This window comes from Lupinus angustifolius, chromosome LG16, assembly GCF_001865875.1.
Source record: "Lupinus angustifolius cultivar Tanjil chromosome LG16, LupAngTanjil_v1.0, whole genome shotgun sequence".
Lineage (NCBI taxonomy): Eukaryota > Viridiplantae > Streptophyta > Magnoliopsida > Fabales > Fabaceae > Lupinus > Lupinus angustifolius.
The window spans coordinates 12,858,965-12,881,946 of NC_032024.1; the positions used below are offsets into that span (position 1 = coordinate 12,858,965).

The 22,982-nt window shown below is 36.6% G+C and overlaps 2 protein-coding genes across 2 annotated transcripts; both read left to right on the forward strand.

Moving 5' to 3' along the window:
• Positions 5,923-7,226, forward strand: LOC109329323 (protein SMAX1-LIKE 7-like). The gene has a single exon (XM_019562997.1). The coding sequence runs from the start codon at positions 6,369-6,371 to the stop codon at positions 7,224-7,226; it is 858 nt and encodes a 285-aa protein (XP_019418542.1). The 5' UTR covers positions 5,923-6,368.
• Positions 9,215-15,467, forward strand: LOC109330051 (protein SMAX1-LIKE 7-like). Its single transcript, XM_019564038.1, has 3 exons — positions 9,215-10,801; positions 12,583-12,829; positions 13,366-15,467. Exons 1-3 carry the CDS (start codon positions 9,648-9,650, stop codon positions 15,259-15,261), a joined length of 3,297 nt encoding a protein of 1,098 aa, XP_019419583.1. The 5' UTR covers positions 9,215-9,647; the 3' UTR covers positions 15,262-15,467.

Genomic DNA, 22,982 nt, shown 5'->3' on the forward strand with positions numbered 1-22,982 from the left:
ATACATTTGCATAAATCTCCGATCAGATACCTAACGACCAACTCCTCAAAAGCGGAGTCACCCTACGCCAAGTTATAACACTCCAAGACTGCCCCCTCTCTACCCAATCCAACATCTCCACGGCTCTTGCTGCTTCTCGGACATCAAGGTCTTCAAAGGAATAATTGAACTTGACAACAAGCTTCTAGTGGATACCACCTTCCCAAGAAAACGGAAAGAGAGGCTTCTCCCCCGACCCACACACCCACGTATGGTGGGTCCCATGAGCTTCTACTCGGTAAAAAATGACTTTCTAGTTTTTAATAGAGCCCTCGAATGGATGGAACAAGGTATGCTTGTTCTTAGACTGCAAGCACGTCCACCCTCGGCAACCGACTTGATTCTCATCCTTGTTGGTACTATGAGTTACCTGGATCATGTAGAAGAAGAGCCAGACCGTGTAGGGTAGCTCCATTACCTCACAAAAAATATTGAAGGCTCAGATGAACCCCCAAACATTTGCATGCAACTGGGATGGAGCCACCTGAAGGTGACTCAACACGACTACATACCAACCGTCCAAGGGAATCTTCATGTCAACTCTACGAGTCACGTACTCGTACACGTAGAAACTCCACCAGCTTCCCGTGTCGGCCAGGAGGTCTTGGCGGAACTGATCATCAGCCCAGGGGCGTACCACCCGATGTCATTTGCCGGTTTGGCTGGGACGTCCATATTGGGCCAAGCAATGCACAAAAAAGAGTTAGGCATGCCTAACACCTCTCGGTCGACCCACCAATATCTTGAGTCCAGAGGAACTAGTGCCTCGAGGATCATGTATTGGTCAACTCAATCGGAAAAATTCCTTCCCATTGCGAACCTGTCACTAGAAGAAGCGTTAGAATCCAAACTGGATACCCCATCCAGGACCAGACGCCACTTCTCGAGAAAATTTGCCTAATCCAGTACCATAGTACTCTTTCCGACCCTTCCCCATCTCCAATTGCTCAACAAGGTCAGAAGGGAAAGATCGCTTAGATGCCTTCTAGCATTCCGACCATTTCTCCGGCAAGGACAGAATTCGCACATCGGTAGTGGCAGGTTGATAGAGTAATAAAAATGGGCAAAGGTCCAGACAAGACCTCCACCTCGTCAGAACTACACTCACATTCGGTAAGCATATTCGTGAACCAACTACAAGAAAATTAGTGAAAGATAGGAGAAGAGGAATTACTGAGTACTTAAACTGGAAGGATGAAAGGAACTAAAAAATTCTCAAGAAGTTTCAGAAAGCAAAGTTGAGAGCTGATGGGGGACCCCCTATTTATAAGGGTGGGGGTTGGACCATGCCCATGCAAGGCCCAACCACGGGACCTATCTCACCATTCAAAAAGGCTCCAATGGTACCCCAAAAAAGCAACTAGTGAATATGAAACAAACCGATGTCACGTTTGACACTCGAGTACCTCATATGAAAGACGACGCTAACCCCCCACGTGTCAATTTCCATGAAAACACCATAATAACCTATTTATTACACCAACGGTCTGTTGGTATACTCGAGTAGCAGACTACCACCAACCCGGGGCAGATGCCATGTCACCCTCCCGACCAATTAATTCCCTCAAGTCAGATGGATCAATTAGTTCATGCGGTCGAATGTCACGTCACCGTTCCGGTCATATATTTGTCTCCGATCAGCCAGACCGCCCAAGTCGTCTAGAGTCTACCAACATGCTCGGCTACCGAGCATACTAATAGACTGGGGGCAAGTTTTCCTTCCCGGTCTACCATGTATCTTACTCGCCCGGGATACGATCCTTTTTGACCAACCAGAAGCCGAGCAAGCACAACTTCGGGGTTTGCGTCACTTTCCCGTAAGCATCATGATTACTTATGACACTTCATTTAATACATCCCTAACTGGACATTGTCATGCCGCCTGCAAATCCAACCTGTCCCTCTAACAGTATGGTCAGGGACATACCTACTATGCGGTAGGGACATACCTACTATACGCCTATAACACCTGCTACAAGTCACCATCAACTAGTGGACAAATACCACGTCACTCATCTCAACCACTATAAATTTGGGGGTGTCCCCTTGCAGGAAGTATCATCTACCACATGCATTCACTCATTAACTCACTTACTCAATTATTTATTAGTTGCATTTACTCTCACTTGTTCTTCAACATTTCATCTAAGTCTCATACTAACTTAATCGTCGGAGAACCTTTTCAGATACCTCTCTTGCGGGTCTAGACTCTGCTCCATCTAGACTTAGGAGAAAGCCACCTCAACCGAACACCAGCTCCGATCATCCGACCAACCATCAAAGAACACTAATATATTAAGTATTAAGATTCTTCACATGTACACAGGTACGCCTATCTAATATATTCATTTAAAAGGCTTATAACAATGTAGTGTCAACCATCTCAAAAAGCAAAAGGATGAAGAAAGCGAAGCTAGAAGAACAAAAGGTCCCTGTTACACTCAAAAGCTTGATATTGACCCGCTCTTCATTCACTTGGGTGGGCATGGCATCCCTCTCATAGTGAAAGATAAGCACCCAGAAAGTTTCTGACACAATTAAAAGTAAGATACAAGGATTTTATCTATAATTATATATATATATATATAATAATTATATATATAATTATATTTTTTTACATATGATATTTAATAAAATTTAACTCTACTGAGATAAAAGAAATATATGATTTTCATACGCAGAACATGATTAAATCATTGACAATATACTTACCAAACTTAGCAATTTTTTTAAAAAAGTTAAATATGTTTTATTTTGTCCCTAACTTATTTTCGTCTTAGCTTTGGTCTTGGATGTCAAAATTGAAAGAAAAACACTAACATGACCTAAAGGAAAGTCCATATAAAAATTAAAAACGTGAATTGAGATTAGTTAATTTAAAACTTTTAAATAAAGTTCACCATGCAAGAACATAAAATACTTCATCTCATAATAAGACACAACATCTAACCTCAAAACATAAAAATAATATGAAATTATTATGAAATAATATAATTTTAGATATTTTATAGCCTCACAATATTGTGAGCTGTCCCTCGCTGAATGAGGAATCAGGGATGTTAGTTTCACTTTATGAGACTCATCTCGCTTAGCGAAAATGAGGAAGATAAACAACTCAAAAAACCAAAATCTAGCTTAGCGAACTAAAAATTGCTTACCCAAAATTGAACCTGCAAAATTGAAAACTAAACTCATTTACTTATGCAAAATATTATCTTATACATCCATAAGAACAAAAAAACTAACTTTTTCAAGATCCAATAAAACCTTTTTAATAAAGCAATAACTTTAACTTTTTATAAATAAATATTCCCTCATTGGGATTCTCTTTTTGCTATAAATACTTTTTCAACAAAACAATTCATTATACAAAAGCTTCCTTTAAATTTAAAATACAAAAGAGAATTCTAGAAGTCTAGAGGAGAAACTATCAATGAAATATCATTTAATAAAAAAACTAGGTCAACTAGAGCAATAAGGGTTCTTCATAAACCAAAGCTAATGATCCCAATACAGGTAGGATCCCATTGATCCTATTACTTGTTTTCAAAGCAAATGATGTTTGAACCAAGGTTATTGGGATCGGACCGGACGGTCCGACCAGTCCAACCATCACCCGCTTAAATAGACGGTCACGTACACCCTGAAAATTGGGAACCTTTTCCAAGCCGTTTTGGGTCGTAGGAAAACCGGTCCAACCTAAACTGGAATAACCCAATTGGTTAAACTGGCCGCTATAAGAAATTAAAAGCAAAACACAATACAGTAAAAAAACGTAACTACACAGTGCACAACAATTTTTCTTGCATTATGTAAAACATGATATTGATAAGTATGTTATTCACGTATTTTAATTAATTATATAATATATGTATATATATATATATATATTATATATGATATTATAATGTTGTCCGGTCCGACCGGACGGCCTAACCGATTAAACCGGTTAGAACCTATACTTAACCTCTTCCAGTTTGATGTCCGGCTCAGGTTTCACAACATTAGTTTGAACACTAACCAAATAGCCAAAATAAATAGTTTAATCAATTATCAACATTATCTATCCAACTTGAGATATATCATAATTAGTCATTTTTAGTTCAAGGTCTTATCATATATACTACCTTCAATGGACAAACCATATACTAGTAGGGATTCTCCTATATGGTTAAATCACGACAACACTATCATCTTGTGTTAGGATCTAACTTAGCCATCATTATTCCTGGAAGGCATAAAAGAAATATCCACTTACGAAAACGATTGATGCTAATATGGGCATAAGCCGCTGTAGGTTAACGAGAGGACTATGTTCTTTTCTTTTTTCTGATTAGCCGAGGGATTTCCTCCTCTTCTACTTGAGCAACAATCATCTTTCCACTTAGATGTACAGATGCACAAGTCACAATTTCTATATATGATCACTACTCTAATGTTTTGTTTTACTCTGGTTAAATCAGAATAACTCGGTTAAATCAGAATAGTTCGAGAAGTGAACCAGACATTTCACTTAAAATTAAATAAAAAATGGGTCACTACTCTAATATTTTGTTTTAATTTGATCCAAAAAAAGATGGAAAGATGTTACTTCAATAAAATTATACATAATTATTAATTATATATAAAATCACTCAATCTGACAGACGATTTTACCATTTAAACTTAATACAGAGTATTTTTCAGTTTGATGTTCGACTCGAATTTCAGAATATTAGTTTGACCAGAACACCATATTTAATCCAACAAAGCTACATCCACCATTGATATTTTTGAATTCTGTCTCTTGTAAAATCAATATTACAAAACCAAGTAACCTTAAATATTTTGTTTTCTCATAAAATAAAACAAAATAATAAGATATATGAAAATTCTCATCAAAACAACCTTAAAATGAGATCTCTATGAGATCTTCTTTGAAATTTGGCAATAGATAAATATTAAATTAATATCAGATCTACTAGTAATTAAGTACACATGAAATCCTATGATGCCTATTAAAACATATTTTAGAAAAATGTAAAAAAAATTACCACTTTGGAAAACATAATGATAGTTAAGGTTAATTCTTAATAGAAAGAAAAAAAACAAAAAAAACTCATCTAAACTAAAAATATCTACAATCCAATCTATTTCTACTCATAACTTTCATTCATTATGTGTATCATTGCCAATTTGGACTATACTTATGGGTCCACCTACCCCTATTTATGGGCGGACAAGGTATGAAAAATCAGCTCATCAACCCAAAATATATGATGTGCCCGTAGATATTTCTAACGAGTAGAGCGAGCCGCCTGCGGGCACGATGATCTTAATTATTAAGTGTTATATTTTGATTTTTCATTGAACTTGGATAATATGTAGTGTTAAATTGTTTGAACTAGTATATTGTTATTTGTAATTTTAAAAATATGATATTGACATAAGATTATTTTTTAACTTTAATTTCATGTACTTAATATTATTTTTAATTTTTTAATTGTTAGCGGGCGATGCATAAGCCCACCCTACCCATATTTAAGGTGACAAGGGCATAATATTTCATACACTTTTTATCTGACTCAAATTCTCAATATTACTTATGTGAGTCCTTACAAAAAGAAAGGAAATGGTAGGCTTAATATGACATGAATTTACTATCCACGAGGGTGTTATATTCTCTATAACAAACCAATAACTTATTATCACATGAATAAAATATAATTTTTAAAAACAAAAAAGTAATGAAAATAGGATTCTTATGGACTCTAAACAAAGAATATGATACGTTAGGGGACAAATGATCAGTCAGACTTAATCCATTGTGATTATGAATTATGAACGTGTCCCTTTTTCGCTTCGACTTTAGGTAAAAAAAAATAGTGTGATAGTGAAAAATAGCTAGACACACTTAGCAAACAACTTCTTTCTCCTTTCTCCCAAGAATCTATACCCACCATGAGTTTCACTCATGGCCCCACTTCAACGATCCACAAAAAACATCATCATCTCCCCCACAACACCACTATCTTCATCACTATCAACACCAACTTACTTACAATCTCACTCACTCTCTCTCATCTTCCTCTTCCTCTCACTCTCTTCCTGACAAACCCACTACATTAAATTATTGTTAGGTTCATGAAGTAAAGCTAACTCCTCCTACTTTTTTATCATTACCTATTGCTTCACTCCAATAAGTCCAAACCCCGTTCAACATTATTTTACCCTACATTTCTATTGCACATATTTATATTACTAGTACAATATAATATACACTTCATATTATTATTAGATCTATATTTATACTTATATATTTGTTTATTGTTTATATATGCTAGCCGGCGATGCCAACGCCGGTAAGCGCAGCGAGGCAATGTTTAAAAGAGGAGGCAGCGCGTGCACTCGACGACGCGGTAACGGTGGCTCGGCGCCGAAACCACGCTCAGACAACGTCGCTACACGTGGTCTCCGCCCTCCTGGCCCTCCCCTCCGCCACGCTCCGCGACGCCTGCACACGTGCCCGAAGCCGCTCCTACTCCCAGCGCCTCCAGTTCCGTGCCTTAGAGCTCTCCGTCGGCGTCTCCCTCGACCGCCTCCAGACTATGAAGACATCCTCTGCTGTGAACGGCGGCGCCGACGACGGTCCTCCTCTGTCGAACTCTCTCATGGCTGCCATAAGAAGATCACAGGCCAACCAGCGCCGCCAACCGGAGAATTTCCACTTACTACAAATGATGCAGCACCAGCAACAAGGAACGACATCGTTTTTGAAAGTGGAGTTGAAGCACTTCATGCTTTCCATTCTCGATGACCCTATAGTGGGTAGGGTTTTTGCTGAAGCAGGTTTTCGAAGCTATGATATAAAACTAGCACTTCTTCAACCACCTTTACCTTCTTCTTCATCTTCTAGATTCTTCTCTAGACCGGTTTTTCTATGCAACCTCGAACCTGTTCAAGCCGGTTTAACCTTCTTGGACGATAATAGCAAAAGGATAGTGGATGTTCTTTTAAGGAAGAACCAGAGGAACCCACTTTTGATGGGTGTTTATGCAAAAAGTGCTCTCAAGAGTTTTATCGAAACGGTGCGTATCAGAAGAGTGTTATTGCCTTGTGAACTTGCTCAGTTGAGTGTGGTTTGTGTTGAAAAGGAGATTGTTGAATTTTTAAGTGGGAGTGAGGAGAATATATATATGATATTATAATGTTGTCCGGTCCGACCGGACGGCCTAACCGATTAAACCGGTTAGAACCTATACTTAACCTCTTCCAGTTTGATGTCCGGCTCAGGTTTCACAACATTAGTTTGAACACTAACCAAATAGCCAAAATAAATAGTTTAATCAATTATCAACATTATCTATCCAACTTGAGATATATCATAATTAGTCATTTTTAGTTCAAGGTCTTATCATATATACTACCTTCAATGGACAAACCATATACTAGTAGGGATTCTCCTATATGGTTAAATCACGACAACACTATCATCTTGTGTTAGGATCTAACTTAGCCATCATTATTCCTGGAAGGCATAAAAGAAATATCCACTTACGAAAACGATTGATGCTAATATGGGCATAAGCCGCTGTAGGTTAACGAGAGGACTATGTTCTTTTCTTTTTTCTGATTAGCCGAGGGATTTCCTCCTCTTCTACTTGAGCAACAATCATCTTTCCACTTAGATGTACAGATGCACAAGTCACAATTTCTATATATGATCACTACTCTAATGTTTTGTTTTACTCTGGTTAAATCAGAATAACTCGGTTAAATCAGAATAGTTCGAGAAGTGAACCAGACATTTCACTTAAAATTAAATAAAAAATGGGTCACTACTCTAATATTTTGTTTTAATTTGATCCAAAAAAAGATGGAAAGATGTTACTTCAATAAAATTATACATAATTATTAATTATATATAAAATCACTCAATCTGACAGACGATTTTACCATTTAAACTTAATACAGAGTATTTTTCAGTTTGATGTTCGACTCGAATTTCAGAATATTAGTTTGACCAGAACACCATATTTAATCCAACAAAGCTACATCCACCATTGATATTTTTGAATTCTGTCTCTTGTAAAATCAATATTACAAAACCAAGTAACCTTAAATATTTTGTTTTCTCATAAAATAAAACAAAATAATAAGATATATGAAAATTCTCATCAAAACAACCTTAAAATGAGATCTCTATGAGATCTTCTTTGAAATTTGGCAATAGATAAATATTAAATTAATATCAGATCTACTAGTAATTAAGTACACATGAAATCCTATGATGCCTATTAAAACATATTTTAGAAAAATGTAAAAAAAATTACCACTTTGGAAAACATAATGATAGTTAAGGTTAATTCTTAATAGAAAGAAAAAAAACAAAAAAAACTCATCTAAACTAAAAATATCTACAATCCAATCTATTTCTACTCATAACTTTCATTCATTATGTGTATCATTGCCAATTTGGACTATACTTATGGGTCCACCTACCCCTATTTATGGGCGGACAAGGTATGAAAAATCAGCTCATCAACCCAAAATATATGATGTGCCCGTAGATATTTCTAACGAGTAGAGCGAGCCGCCTGCGGGCACGATGATCTTAATTATTAAGTGTTATATTTTGATTTTTCATTGAACTTGGATAATATGTAGTGTTAAATTGTTTGAACTAGTATATTGTTATTTGTAATTTTAAAAATATGATATTGACATAAGATTATTTTTTAACTTTAATTTCATGTACTTAATATTATTTTTAATTTTTTAATTGTTAGCGGGCGATGCATAAGCCCACCCTACCCATATTTAAGGTGACAAGGGCATAATATTTCATACACTTTTTATCTGACTCAAATTCTCAATATTACTTATGTGAGTCCTTACAAAAAGAAAGGAAATGGTAGGCTTAATATGACATGAATTTACTATCCACGAGGGTGTTATATTCTCTATAACAAACCAATAACTTATTATCACATGAATAAAATATAATTTTTAAAAACAAAAAAGTAATGAAAATAGGATTCTTATGGACTCTAAACAAAGAATATGATACGTTAGGGGACAAATGATCAGTCAGACTTAATCCATTGTGATTATGAATTATGAACGTGTCCCTTTTTCGCTTCGACTTTAGGTAAAAAAAAATAGTGTGATAGTGAAAAATAGCTAGACACACTTAGCAAACAACTTCTTTCTCCTTTCTCCCAAGAATCTATACCCACCATGAGTTTCACTCATGGCCCCACTTCAACGATCCACAAAAAACATCATCATCTCCCCCACAACACCACTATCTTCATCACTATCAACACCAACTTACTTACAATCTCACTCACTCTCTCTCATCTTCCTCTTCCTCTCACTCTCTTCCTGACAAACCCACTACATTAAATTATTGTTAGGTTCATGAAGTAAAGCTAACTCCTCCTACTTTTTTATCATTACCTATTGCTTCACTCCAATAAGTCCAAACCCCGTTCAACATTATTTTACCCTACATTTCTATTGCACATATTTATATTACTAGTACAATATAATATACACTTCATATTATTATTAGATCTATATTTATACTTATATATTTGTTTATTGTTTATATATGCTAGCCGGCGATGCCAACGCCGGTAAGCGCAGCGAGGCAATGTTTAAAAGAGGAGGCAGCGCGTGCACTCGACGACGCGGTAACGGTGGCTCGGCGCCGAAACCACGCTCAGACAACGTCGCTACACGTGGTCTCCGCCCTCCTGGCCCTCCCCTCCGCCACGCTCCGCGACGCCTGCACACGTGCCCGAAGCCGCTCCTACTCCCAGCGCCTCCAGTTCCGTGCCTTAGAGCTCTCCGTCGGCGTCTCCCTCGACCGCCTCCAGACTATGAAGACATCCTCTGCTGTGAACGGCGGCGCCGACGACGGTCCTCCTCTGTCGAACTCTCTCATGGCTGCCATAAGAAGATCACAGGCCAACCAGCGCCGCCAACCGGAGAATTTCCACTTACTACAAATGATGCAGCACCAGCAACAAGGAACGACATCGTTTTTGAAAGTGGAGTTGAAGCACTTCATGCTTTCCATTCTCGATGACCCTATAGTGGGTAGGGTTTTTGCTGAAGCAGGTTTTCGAAGCTATGATATAAAACTAGCACTTCTTCAACCACCTTTACCTTCTTCTTCATCTTCTAGATTCTTCTCTAGACCGGTTTTTCTATGCAACCTCGAACCTGTTCAAGCCGGTTTAACCTTCTTGGACGATAATAGCAAAAGGATAGTGGATGTTCTTTTAAGGAAGAACCAGAGGAACCCACTTTTGATGGGTGTTTATGCAAAAAGTGCTCTCAAGAGTTTTATCGAAACGGTGCGTATCAGAAGAGTGTTATTGCCTTGTGAACTTGCTCAGTTGAGTGTGGTTTGTGTTGAAAAGGAGATTGTTGAATTTTTAAGTGGGAGTGAGGAGAATATGGGGTTGAAGTTTAAGGAGGTGAGTTATTTGGTGGAACAATGTAAGGGTAGTGGTAGTGGTGGTGGTGTTGCTGTTAATTTTGGGGAGATTGAGGTTTTTATTGGTGATGGTGTTGGGTTTGTTGTGGAACAGTTGAAGAGGTTAATTGAGGTTCATGATGGGAAGGTTTGGTTGATAGGAGTGGCGGGAACCTCTAATGCTTATTCTAAGTTTTTAGGTTTGTTTCCGACCGTTGATAAGGATTGGGATCTACAACTCCTGACCATGACTTCTGCCACAACTTCCATGGAAGGACTCTACTCTAAGTCCAAGTGGGTTTGTTTCTCTATAATTATTTATTCTTTTAAATTATTATTTTTGTATTACTATGACTATTCTATCATATTTTTTAATAAAAAATTAATCTTTTAGATGTATGATTGTCCATATCGACAAATTTTACTATCAGAAATTGAATCTTTAATATTTTGATTTCCACCACTAACCAATACATAGTTGGTCTTTTAAATTACTCTACTCTACAATTTCAATTGTCAATAATATTACAGTTTTGGGAATATTAAAGAATACAGTGTAATAATAGCCTAATAATAAGTGTGATTTCATTTCCTCATAATTTTGTACAATTACAATAAGCTTAGCATAATTACAACATAATTGTAACTTAAAACATTACATTTTACTACTTTTACACAATTTTACTATTTCATAATTTTATATTATGTTATACAAAGTGAAGTAATTTCTAATTATACTACAAATGGTAGTATAGTTCTTCCAATATCACAAGTAAAAGTAACTTATATGTGAGTTACAAATTAATTATTAATAAACAAAATATCAACTTATAATACATATTTTTATGTTGCAGGAGGATTTGTATATTATTTTTCATATAAGTTTTATTCTAGTCAGGGTTAGAGTGAACAAATTTTCCTGTTTATTAATCACGCAAAATAATATTACTATTTTCCTTATTGGTTCAACTTTGTACTTTATCATCCCTTGGTTTACACTTGGAAGGAACCGATGTGTGTATTATTGTGTGGGGTGTGTTGTTGACGTTTTCGAATTACAATAATACATAGACATGAAAAGATGTGCTTATCTGTAAAGAAACAATTGATCTGTAACTCAGGATCATTGCCAAATAAATAATCAGTGTAAATAAAGGATTCTGTCTGGCCCTGTGTTGAAGAAATCTTTCACTTGTGTTACGACCAATTTTTAATGAAAATGTTTATTGAAAATTCATTCTTGATAATTTTTGGACAATTTTAAATTTTATAATACATAATACTTATATAATTTTATCTTGGCATGTATAGAATTTTATAGAGATAGATTGATGCCTATGCAGTTCTTGTTCTGCTTGTGTTGTTTCATGAACTTTAATGTTATTTTTACCAGCAATACTTTCGTGGGAAAAGACTCATCTATGGCGAGTTTGTTTTTAAAATGAGCAAGGGTGTGTGTATTCACCTTGTATTACTAAAATTATTATTATCTTAATCTACTAAATGATAAATAAAGGTGAATAAATTCTTAGTTGCTTACTTTATATACATGTTCCCTTCAAAGGAATTTTATTCTTTTTCCGAGTCTTGCGATGGATGCAATTGCTGATTTTTCTGCAACCCTGGTTCCATGGCCCCTTTTCTATTTTTGGTTATGAATGTAATTTTCACACTGTAGATGATACCTTAAGAGTGCCTTTTTTCTGACCCCAATTATGGTGAAATTATTGTGCTTGATCCCGCCATCTGGGACACATCTAAGCCATTAATGATGCATTATTGGATTAAGCTATGATTATTTTTAGAACCAATGGTTTAGATGTGCCAGAAACAACACACAATAGTTCCTCCATAATTTTGTGTCATGTATATGTTGCCTATACATATACATCTCCTGGAAACAAGGTAAGGCTGCATACTTTATCATTCTCAGAGCCCACTAATTGAGAGTCTTGTATTGCACAGCTCTTTATGCATATGTTGCCTATGATATATTTTATCTTTACACTTTATTTATCTTCTGACAGTATTGTGCCTATTGGATATTAAAGTACATCTTCTTGATAAATTTGTAGCTTGATGGGGTCCTTTGTTCCATTTGGTGGTTTCTTTTCTACACCCTCTGAGTTCACAAGTCCCATAAGCTGTACAACAAATGCATCTTTAACCCGTTGTGACACATGCAATGAAAAGTATGAACAAGAAGTTGCTGATTTTCTGAAGGTAGATCCTGCTACTTCAGCAAAATGTAGTTACTCAACAACCTTGCCTTGGTTACAAAAAGTTAATGTGGACACAGATAAAGGACTGAATGTAGCAAAGGTGTGTTATGAATCAACTAATTTTATATTCCCTTGTCCACTGCATGCAGAGACATTCACATTCTCACACACATAAATTCAACATCATGGGACTATTGCTGTTCCGAACCTACTAAATTAATTTGGAGGTACGCTTTAAAATGCTACTTGCCTACACTGGTAAGAAGAAAGAAAAGCAAATTTCAAATTAAGAGAAAAAGATAGTGATTTTTATTTACATGTAGCAAACCATATAAGGTAATAATATTTACATGTAGCAAACGTGTGAAAATATGTTTGTTGCATTTATTCGAGTGTGAAGTCCCAAAGTGAATATGAATGGAGAAGCGAAAGAGTTCATAAGTGGAAAAGACGCGCAAAATTAATGCCTTAAGGTTTTGGATCAAGATATGCTGTCTCATTTGTGGCTCTCCACTCTTCCCATACTCCATAACAATCCAATCACATCTTCTTATTTAGAGTTTTGAATTATGTTTCCCCATCGTTTTTCTATAGAGCTGTCATTATTTAAAGAATGGCCTTCATCATCCATTGCAGACTACTGAAGAAAACACAAGTTCAAATGCTAAGATCTTCGGATTGAGAAAGAAATGGAATTGTATTTGTCAACGTCTTCATAACAACGGATCATTACCTCTATTTGATACTCAACAAACAAGGTTCCAAGCTCCATCACTGGAGAGGTTTCCATTTGGTTCAGGTTTTAAGGAAAGTAGCAGTCAAGGTCTATCTCTTCATGAAATCCAATGTTCAAATCAGATTTCCAACATTTCTGAAGAGTTACAAAGTACATTGCCATCTAAACCGACATTACCAGTTTCAGTACCTTCGGATACTGGTAGTATAAGCATTGAAGCTGACCATGTCCCAAGATTTTCGAAAACATCGCTAAATGACTTGACGAGTCATTGGATTTCACCTTCTGCTAAGGCCAATATGAATTTGCTTGACCATAAATCATATTCACCTGTTGCTCCTGTAACCACAGATTTGGGATTGGGAACTATATACACCTCAGCTGCTCATGAGCCAGATACTCCAAAACTGTGTGATCATAAAAAGCATCTTCAGCACTTGTCAGATTCCATTTCAACTGATTTTGATGCAACAAATGAGAATACTTCAAACCAAATTGCTAGATCTTCTTCCTGCTCTGGTCCAAATTTGGAATTAAAATTCGGCTCAGAAGATTTCAAGTCACTTTATCAAATTCTCACTGAAAAGGTAGGATGGCAAGATGAAGCCATATATGTTATCAATCAAGCTATCTCCCTTTGTAGATCTGGCGCAAGACAGCGTAGTGGCCCACATGTTAGAGCAGACATATGGCTTGCTTTCCTTGGACCAGATAGACTTGGAAAAAGGAAAATTGCTTCAGCACTTGCCGAGATTTTATTTGGTAACAAAGAAAGTCTAATATCTGTGGATTTGAGCTCCCAGGACAGCTTTTATCCGTTAAACTCGGTTTTTGAATTCCGAAATTCATGTAGTCATGATATGTCTCGGAGGAAGACTTGTGTGGACTACATTGCTGGCGAATTGAGTAAAATGCCTCATTCAGTTGTCTTTCTTGAAAATGTAGATAAAGCCGATTTTCTGCTGCAGAGTAGTTTGTTCAAAGCTATAAGAACGGGTAGATTTCCATACTCACTAGGAAGAGAAATCGGCATCAACAACGCAATCTTTATTGTAACATCAACTTTATTTAAAGGTGATGGCTCATTTGTTTTGGAGGAGCCTAAAATATTTCCCGAGGAAAGAATCCTTGAGGCCAAAAGATTTCACATGCAGTTATCAATTAGACTTGCATCTGAGGATGCAAAAAGAATTGGTAGCACAAATGTGATGGTTGCACCAAGAAATGGTACCTCCATACCATCATTTCTGAATAAAAGAAAGCTAGTCGAAAGTATGGACTCGAAAGAGAAAGACACATGCAAGACACCGAAGCAGGTCAGGGAGGCATTAAGGTCCTATCTGGATCTAAATATGCCTCTGGAAGAGGATGACGAGGCCATCAATTACAATCATCACGAAACTGAATCCTTAGTTGAAAAATCTGCAGGCTGGTTAAATGATCTCTGTGATCAAATAGATGGAAAAGTGATTTTTAAGCCATTTAATTTTGACTTGCTTGCCGAGCAAGTAATAAAAAGCATTGACATAGAATTTCAAAGGTCATTTGGATCTGAGGTTGTGCTTGAAATTGATTATGAGGTCATGGCACAAATACTCGCTGCGGCTTGGTTATCAGACAAGAAAAATTCTGTGCAGGATTGGGTCGAGCGTGTTCTTGGCAGGAGCTTCAACGAATTCCAATGGAAGTACCACCCTGCAATGCAGCATGTCATGAAACTGGTTAAGTGTGAATGCATTCATATTGAAGAACATGCTCCTGGAGTATGTCTTCCACCTCTGATTAAGTTCAACTAAGTTTTTGATCAAAGTGTATTGTTGTAATTATTTGTAAACTGTAGCTTTTTAGGATATAGCATATGGTAGCTGGTAGTATTTTAGTCTAGCCAATTTTTGTCTTTTGGAGTAATCTTCGCTATATAATTCCTCCTATGGTTAAAGGTCGTGTAATTTTAACTACTATTTCAGTTGAATAGTATTTTCTGGAAGTTTCATATATCAAATAATGTTGCCCCTTGCATAACTCTACAACCTTTTCTATCAATTCAACCCTTTGCCTTTAGAGCAATTAATGCAATTCTAACTACTTAAAATGTGATAGATACCAGCCAAGTAAAACAAGAAAAAAAGACAGCAAAGGTAATGATTCAGGGCAGAATTGTATTAACCAGTGTAGAGTAAGTATATTGCATATCAGTAAAATAGCAAGAGTACAATAAGAAGCTGTAAATGCAGAGAAAAAGTATAATAGAATGACTTAAGGGAATAATCTCAATCTACCATATGACAATAGTCACCCTCCACAATTCCCAAATGATTACCTGCTGCCAACATGCTTCCTTTCCTCCTCATATTCCCTCCCTTGATTCTAGGATCTTCTATCCATTCATAGCTTGTCACGTGTCTTGTTGGTTAGAGTCATGTGCAACCTGTTCATTCTCCCTTCTTCTTAAAATACCTTGATCACCTTTCTTTCTTCTCTGAAATACCCTCCTAATTGGAGGTCTATCAATACCTTCCCCAATGAGCAACACCTTATCCTCAAGGTGAAAATCAGGAAAGGTTACATTTACCAATCTAAAATCTTCCCGAGTACTTGCATGGTTTGGGAGAGCAACCCACTTAATCAAAACTTCATCTGCCCATTCAACAATTTACGATTGGACAACACCTTGTCAGGAACCACCTGCAATTTCCACTCTTCGATCAACCCAACAGACAATTGTTGACAAGGAACACTAGCAGGAATGATGTGCTTGAGTTGTGAGACATGGAAAACATGGTGTACGCGAGAATAATCTGGGAGTTGCAGTTTTTATGTCACGGTTCCTACCCTTTCAGCAATCGGAAAAGGACCATAAAAATGAGGACTTAGCTTTTCATTCATCTTTGAAGTCACATGACCGAAGCTTGTATGGTTGTGCCTTCAAATACACCATTTCTCCCACCTAAAATTCCACTTCTCTCCTCTGCTTGTCGACTTGATCACGCATTCTTTATTGGGCTTTTGCCAAACTGGTTTTGAGTTCTTGCAGGATGTTGTCCCTCTGTGTTAATAACATGTCTACAGTAACCACAATAGTACTCTCTATGTGGAAAGGAATAATTGATGGAGGGTCTCGCCTATACAATGCCTTAAAATGACACATATTGATGGATGATTTGTATGAACAGTTAAACCACAATTCTGCCCATGCCAACCACTTTAGCCATTATCTCGGGTGTTCAATAACAAAACACCTTAAGTGTGTCTCCAGAGTCTGATTCCTAACTTCTGTCTGGCCACCCATTTGAGGATGGTAGGCGGAGCTAAAACACAATTTGGTCCCTGTTAAACGAAACAGTTCTTTCCAAAACAAGTTGATAAAAACATGGTCGCGATCCGACACAATAGAGCTAGGGAAACCATGCAAGCGAATGATATCCTTAATAAAAGCCATAGCAACATCTTTGACTGTATAAGGATGATGTAAAGGGATAAAGTGTGCAAACTTACTCAATCGGTCGACCACCACCACAATTGTGTCTACTCCTTTCGCCTTCAGCAAGCCACCAATGAAATTCATAGAAATATCTTCCCACACCTTGTTGGGAATTGGAAGAGGTTGTATTAACCTTGCCAGTTTCAACGCCTAATATTTGTTCTGTTGACAAATGACACAACCAGCCACAAACTTCTCTATGTCTCATCGCACTCCCTTCCAATGAAATCTCATGGCAATATATTTATAGGTGCGGATTACCCCCGAATCCTCCCCAGGGAGATGCATGAAATTCTTCTGGCAACAGTGGAATGCGAGTGGAATTGCTAGGCAAAACTAGCCATCCTTTGAACCATAAACAACCCTTGGAAATGGAGTACATTGGATGAGACTTTGGATCCTAGACAACTTCTTGCAGGAGTTCCAACAACTTAGCCTCACCTAGAATTTCATCAGTCACTTAGTAATCATTGAAGTTTATTTGTGTTCCATAACTCATGACAATGCATCCGCCACTCTATTTTCAGACCTGAGCCTGTATTGAATTTCAAAATCAAAGCCCATCAGCTTGTTGACCCACTTTAGTTGTTGTCTTGCCAAAATTCGTTGATCTAATAAAAGCTTAAGATTTTTTGGGTCAGTCCTTTTAATAAAATGGTGACCCAATAAATATTGCCGCCATATTTGGACATCGAAGACAATAGCCACCAATTCTCTTTCATAAATCGATTTCACTTTTTCTCTCTCGGACAAGGCTTGACTTATAAATGTCAATGGTCTACCTTGCTGCGTAAGGACAGCGCCAATTCCAATTCCCGATGCATCTGTTTCCACCTCAAATGGCAAATTAAAATTAGGCAAGGCTAACGTAGGTAACCTCTCCATGACAGTTTTGAGTTCTTCAAATGCATGTTGTGCCTCTATTGAACATTTGAACTTGTTCATTTTCAACAGTTGTGTCAAAGGTCTAGTCATGACCCCATAGTTCTTGACAAACTGCTGATAATACCCTGTGAGACCCAAAAATCCTTTCAAACCCCGAATATCTGTAGGGGATGGTCATTATGTCATTGCTGAAATTTTTTCTGGGTCGGCTTGAATTCCCTTACCAGAAATAAGATGTCCCAAATACTCTAATTGGACAGCCCCAAAGCAACACTTCTTATAGTTCACCCACAACTTGTGTTCCTTAAGTGTTTGGAGTACCTGTCGTAAATGATCACAATATGCTCTCATACTATCATTGTATACTAAGATATCATCGTAGAAGACTAACACAAATCTTCTCAAGTATAGTATGAAAACGTCATTCATGAGTGCTTGAAAAGTGGTGGGTGCATTGATGAGCCCAAATGGCATCACTACATACTCATAGTTGCCTTCATGGGTGCAGAAAGTAGTTTTGGGAATGTCATCCTCCTTCATACGAATTTGGTAGTAGCTAGATTTCAAATCCAATTTAGAGAACAGAGAAGATCCTTCAAACTCATCAAACAACTCTTCAATTATCGGATTACGAAACTTGTTAGGAACAGTAACATTATTGAGAGGTCTATAGGCCGAATCATCCCTGCTGCCATCATCTCCATTACAAACTTCTCAATTTTATCTTGTAACTATGCAGCTATCTATACGACCTTAGGTGTAGAATTTTTTCCCATTATTTCAATACAATGGCATGATCACACGATCTCTAAGGGGGTAATCCTGTGGGGTCGTGAAAAATATCTCCAAACTCTTGGATAAGATGTTGAACACTACCAAGAATAATAGTATCTCACGAACACGTCATACTCATGATCACAAATTTCACATAATATGCTTCTGCCTCGTTACACATTTTCTGCATTATGGCTTTTACAGAAGCCACAGTTCTGGATAAAGCCAGGTCTCCCCTAATTTCAATGACCCCCCCGTTATCTTTGAATTTCCAGCAAATAACGCCCTAAATCCTCACTGAACTTGTCGAGACTTTTTAGCCATTCATATCCCAAAATGACATCCACCCTACCAAATCGAACAAATAAAATCCTGGATGATCTTCACTGTTGGGAGTTGGAGTTCTACATAGCGATAGACCCCTTGACTCCCTAGGTGTTGTCCATTTCCCACTTCCACGAAATACCCTAGCGTTTTGTCAATGGTGATCTTCAATTCTTCAACTATTCCTAGTGAGAGGAAATTATGGGAAGCTCCAGAATCAACCATTACAGTGACCTTGCGTCATTTAACTGTCCCCAAACTTGAGGGGATTTTCTGAAGTCATTCCAGCAATACTGCTGACATTCAACTGTAGATTCAGTTAATCCACTCCTTCTTCCTCGAGCCCTCTCTCTTCTTCTTTCTCTTCGCCATGTCCAAGCAGAATAATGTGAAGATGCTTGTTGCTACAAACATGACCAGGAAAATAACATTCATCACAATAGAAACATAGATTTCTTCTCCTCTTTTCGTTTTCTTCTTCCTTTGTCAATTTCTTGAACCCTACCCCTCTTCAATGGTTGTGGAATTTCTCCCCTTCGTATCCCGCCAAACCTCCCTTCATCCCTGCGTTTTCATTTTTCCCCAATTGGGCTCGTGGGTTTTATTTTTGGCCCAATTGCATGTGAGTTTCATGAGTTGTCTGCTTAAATTCGGGTAACATGCCCCAACGTCCATACAAGGCAGTCTTAGTGAACCCGGTTCCACTCCCTCGGGTTTGATGCCCATATGACCGCCCTAAAACCCAGTTCCTCTCTTCTACCTTTTGTACCATCCCCATTAACTCATGTAAATCATCAGAACTCATAAGTCTTACTTTAGCCTTAATTTCTTCCTTAAGACTGTTTATAAATACTCTCTTCATAAAATCTTCGTTGGCGAACTGGAGCTGAGCAGATTGGAGCTCAAATTGTTCTCTATACTACATGATTGTTTCCATTTGCTTCAATCCCATTAGTGCATCTTAAGGATTTTCCGACGAAGCCACCTGAAATCTACTCATCAAAGCTTGATGGAACGACTACCACCTCACCGCTACCATCATGCGAGATTCCTGCCATTGATACCAATTCAAGGTTTTCCCTTCCAATCAAACCACTGTTGTGTCTACCTTCTCCTCTTATGGGACGCGGTTGATTTCGAAATAGCACTCCATCCTTTAAACCCAACCATGGGGATCTTCCCCCGTGAAATATGAGACTTCGACTCTCTGCACTCGTTCCTCCTGACGGTTCTCCTCATTGTCGTGTGTCCCTCCCCTCCATTGCCTCCCATCACGATTACTATTTCCCCTACTTCTTCTCTCATGAGTCTCCTTATTTCTCCCACTGTCTCCTCTAAATTTTCTGTCACCGTTTTCATGAACATCTCCATTTGTTGTCTTAAGGTTTCTTGAAGAGAGGATTGTATTCCCTCCACGCTTTTCTCTATATTTTCCAACCTATTCTCCATTCGTGTTGATACTATGTAGATGCTCCCAAGATCAGGAGCTCTAATACCAACTTGATAGATACCAGTCAAATAAAACAAGAAAAAAGACAGCAAAGGTAATAATCCACGTGCAAATATGAAATATATTACAATAATAAGTTTTTCCTTACTATTTTCCTCGGCTAACAACTTAAGCATAGTCTAGGTACAATGTGTTATAGTTTGGAATAATTCCATATCATGAAGGCTTTTGGATAACTGCTCTTGAGGAAAAGTTTGGAATTGGTACACCAATTCTAGCATAGTTGTTAGTAGTGAAGTTAGGTCTGAGATTGACATGAAACTTAGGCTAGAGACATGTAATTCTTGAGTCTTGGTGTATGCAGGCTTGTCAATTTATTACGCAAAGCATGACTACTCGACCAACAGGTTCAAGTGGTACATGCTTGATTCTCCTTAAGCAAGGTCTCGATTCGAGTCTTGTGGATGGAAAAATGTCCACTGGGAGAGTTAGCTCCACGTACCTGTGGATGTTTACATGTGGAAAACAAAAAAAAACATCAGTACTCACATGTACCAAGTGTCTAAAGTCTTCAAGAATATTTGTGATTGGCTATCTCGTGGACGAATTGTCCAGATTTAATTTGCTTTAAGAGAAGCAAACATGCTTGTAGATCAGATTACCTAGCCACGTTGGATGAGTATTCATCAAAAGATTTTGAAGTTTGGAATAGAGTACCTGAAAGAGCTTACTCAATCAATGATATAGATTTGTATCCCTACTATAGTTTTTTCTTTTCTTTTTGAATGTACCAAAAATATAGTATTAAAAGTTAAAACATCTAAGGTATTAAACATGATTAAAATCTTTGAAAAATTGATTTGATGAATATCATGTTTAGTCATAAAGTAACAAAAATGCATACATTAATAATAACAAAAAATTACTTAAATATATAATTAAAAAAATTCAAGCTGAATAAAACAAAATGAAAACAAAAATTTCCCTGAAGTAGGGAAAATAAAATATTTTGAAATCTAATGGTAGTATATGACGGAAAATAAATTAACATCAAAATATTAAAAATTAAAAATTATATAACCAAATTTTGAAAACTAATAGACTGAAAGATTAAATAAAAGTTTTCAAAAATAGTTAATATTTAATTTGAATAACAAACGAAAAATAATAATTTAAATAGCAAACTTCCTTCCTCCGTGTAAAATTAAATAAAAATTACAATGCAAAGATACTATACGGTATTAATGTCAATTTATGATAAATATTAATTTCTGTTTAAAAATAAAATGTGGTTAAGGCACATAAGATAACCATAAATAAAACAATAAACTAAATATCCTCCTTAATTATTCACCTTGCAATTATTTACCAATTCCAATCTTGTTTAGATCGTCTACTATCTATTTACTATTTAACAAAAGAAGGTCATCTATGCCACATGTCAATTGCTTAGCACAAAAGAAGGTCATCTATGCCACATGTCAATTGTTCAGCCAAAAATTTCCCTCCTAAAAAGCTTCACTTCCTAACATACACTCTATCACTCATGATCAAAGTCAACTCATACATTTGACCCTTCTTATCCTCTTGTTATTTACTCACATATATAATATTTAGCATTTAATAATTTATTAAGACCCATGGCCCACCTCTAATAAAAGAAGGTCCTCTATGCCATATGTCAATTGCTTAGCACAAAAGAAGGTCATCTATGCCACATGTTAATTGCTCAGCCAAAAATTTCCCTCATAAAAAGCTTCACTTCCTAACATACACTCTATCACACGTGATCAAAGCCAACTTATACATTTGACCCTTCTTATCATCTTGTTATTTACTCACATATATAATATTTAGCATTTAATAATTTATTAAGACCCATGACCCACCTCTAATAATTCCTATCAATCCATCAAACACCCCAATAAACTCTATTTCATTTTTATTTCAAATTTGGTTCAGTCAAGCTTTCGTGGTGTGCATTTCTTCTTTCTTCTTCCCAATTGTCGTTTCGTTCGCTTCCTTTAAACGTGGTAGCATTTGTTTGATGTTCATCTCATGAATTTTATTTTCATCTCTTATTTTTTCATCATTATTACACCATATTTTTTTCACTCTTAAAAGATTGTGTCATCGTTGTACTTCTTTATATTGGGGTAAGTATATTTGATACAATATTTTTTCACCTTCATTTCTTCATCATTTTGAGTTTGGAAGGTATAACTCTTTCCTTTTGTTGGTTTGTGTAACTATTATACTTCCACTTTACCATAACACTTTATTTGATGTCATTTTTACCTCTAACTTTATTTTAGCTGCATTTGTTCTTACAGAGTTTCGAAGGTAATTTTTCTCCTTTCCTTGGTTTTTGTAACTATTTTACTCTATCTATTTTGTTTTTTACTCTTGCTTTACTATTGTTATGATGTTTTTGTTGTTTTCAGTGTTACATTTGTTGTTTTAGAAACACATTTTGGTGTTTATTTAACAAGTACCAAAATTTAACAATTTTATTTTGTTACTCTTGCTTTACTATTACTTATTATCTTTGATATTATGTTTATTATTACTTATTATCTTTGATATTATGTCAGTGTGAGTAT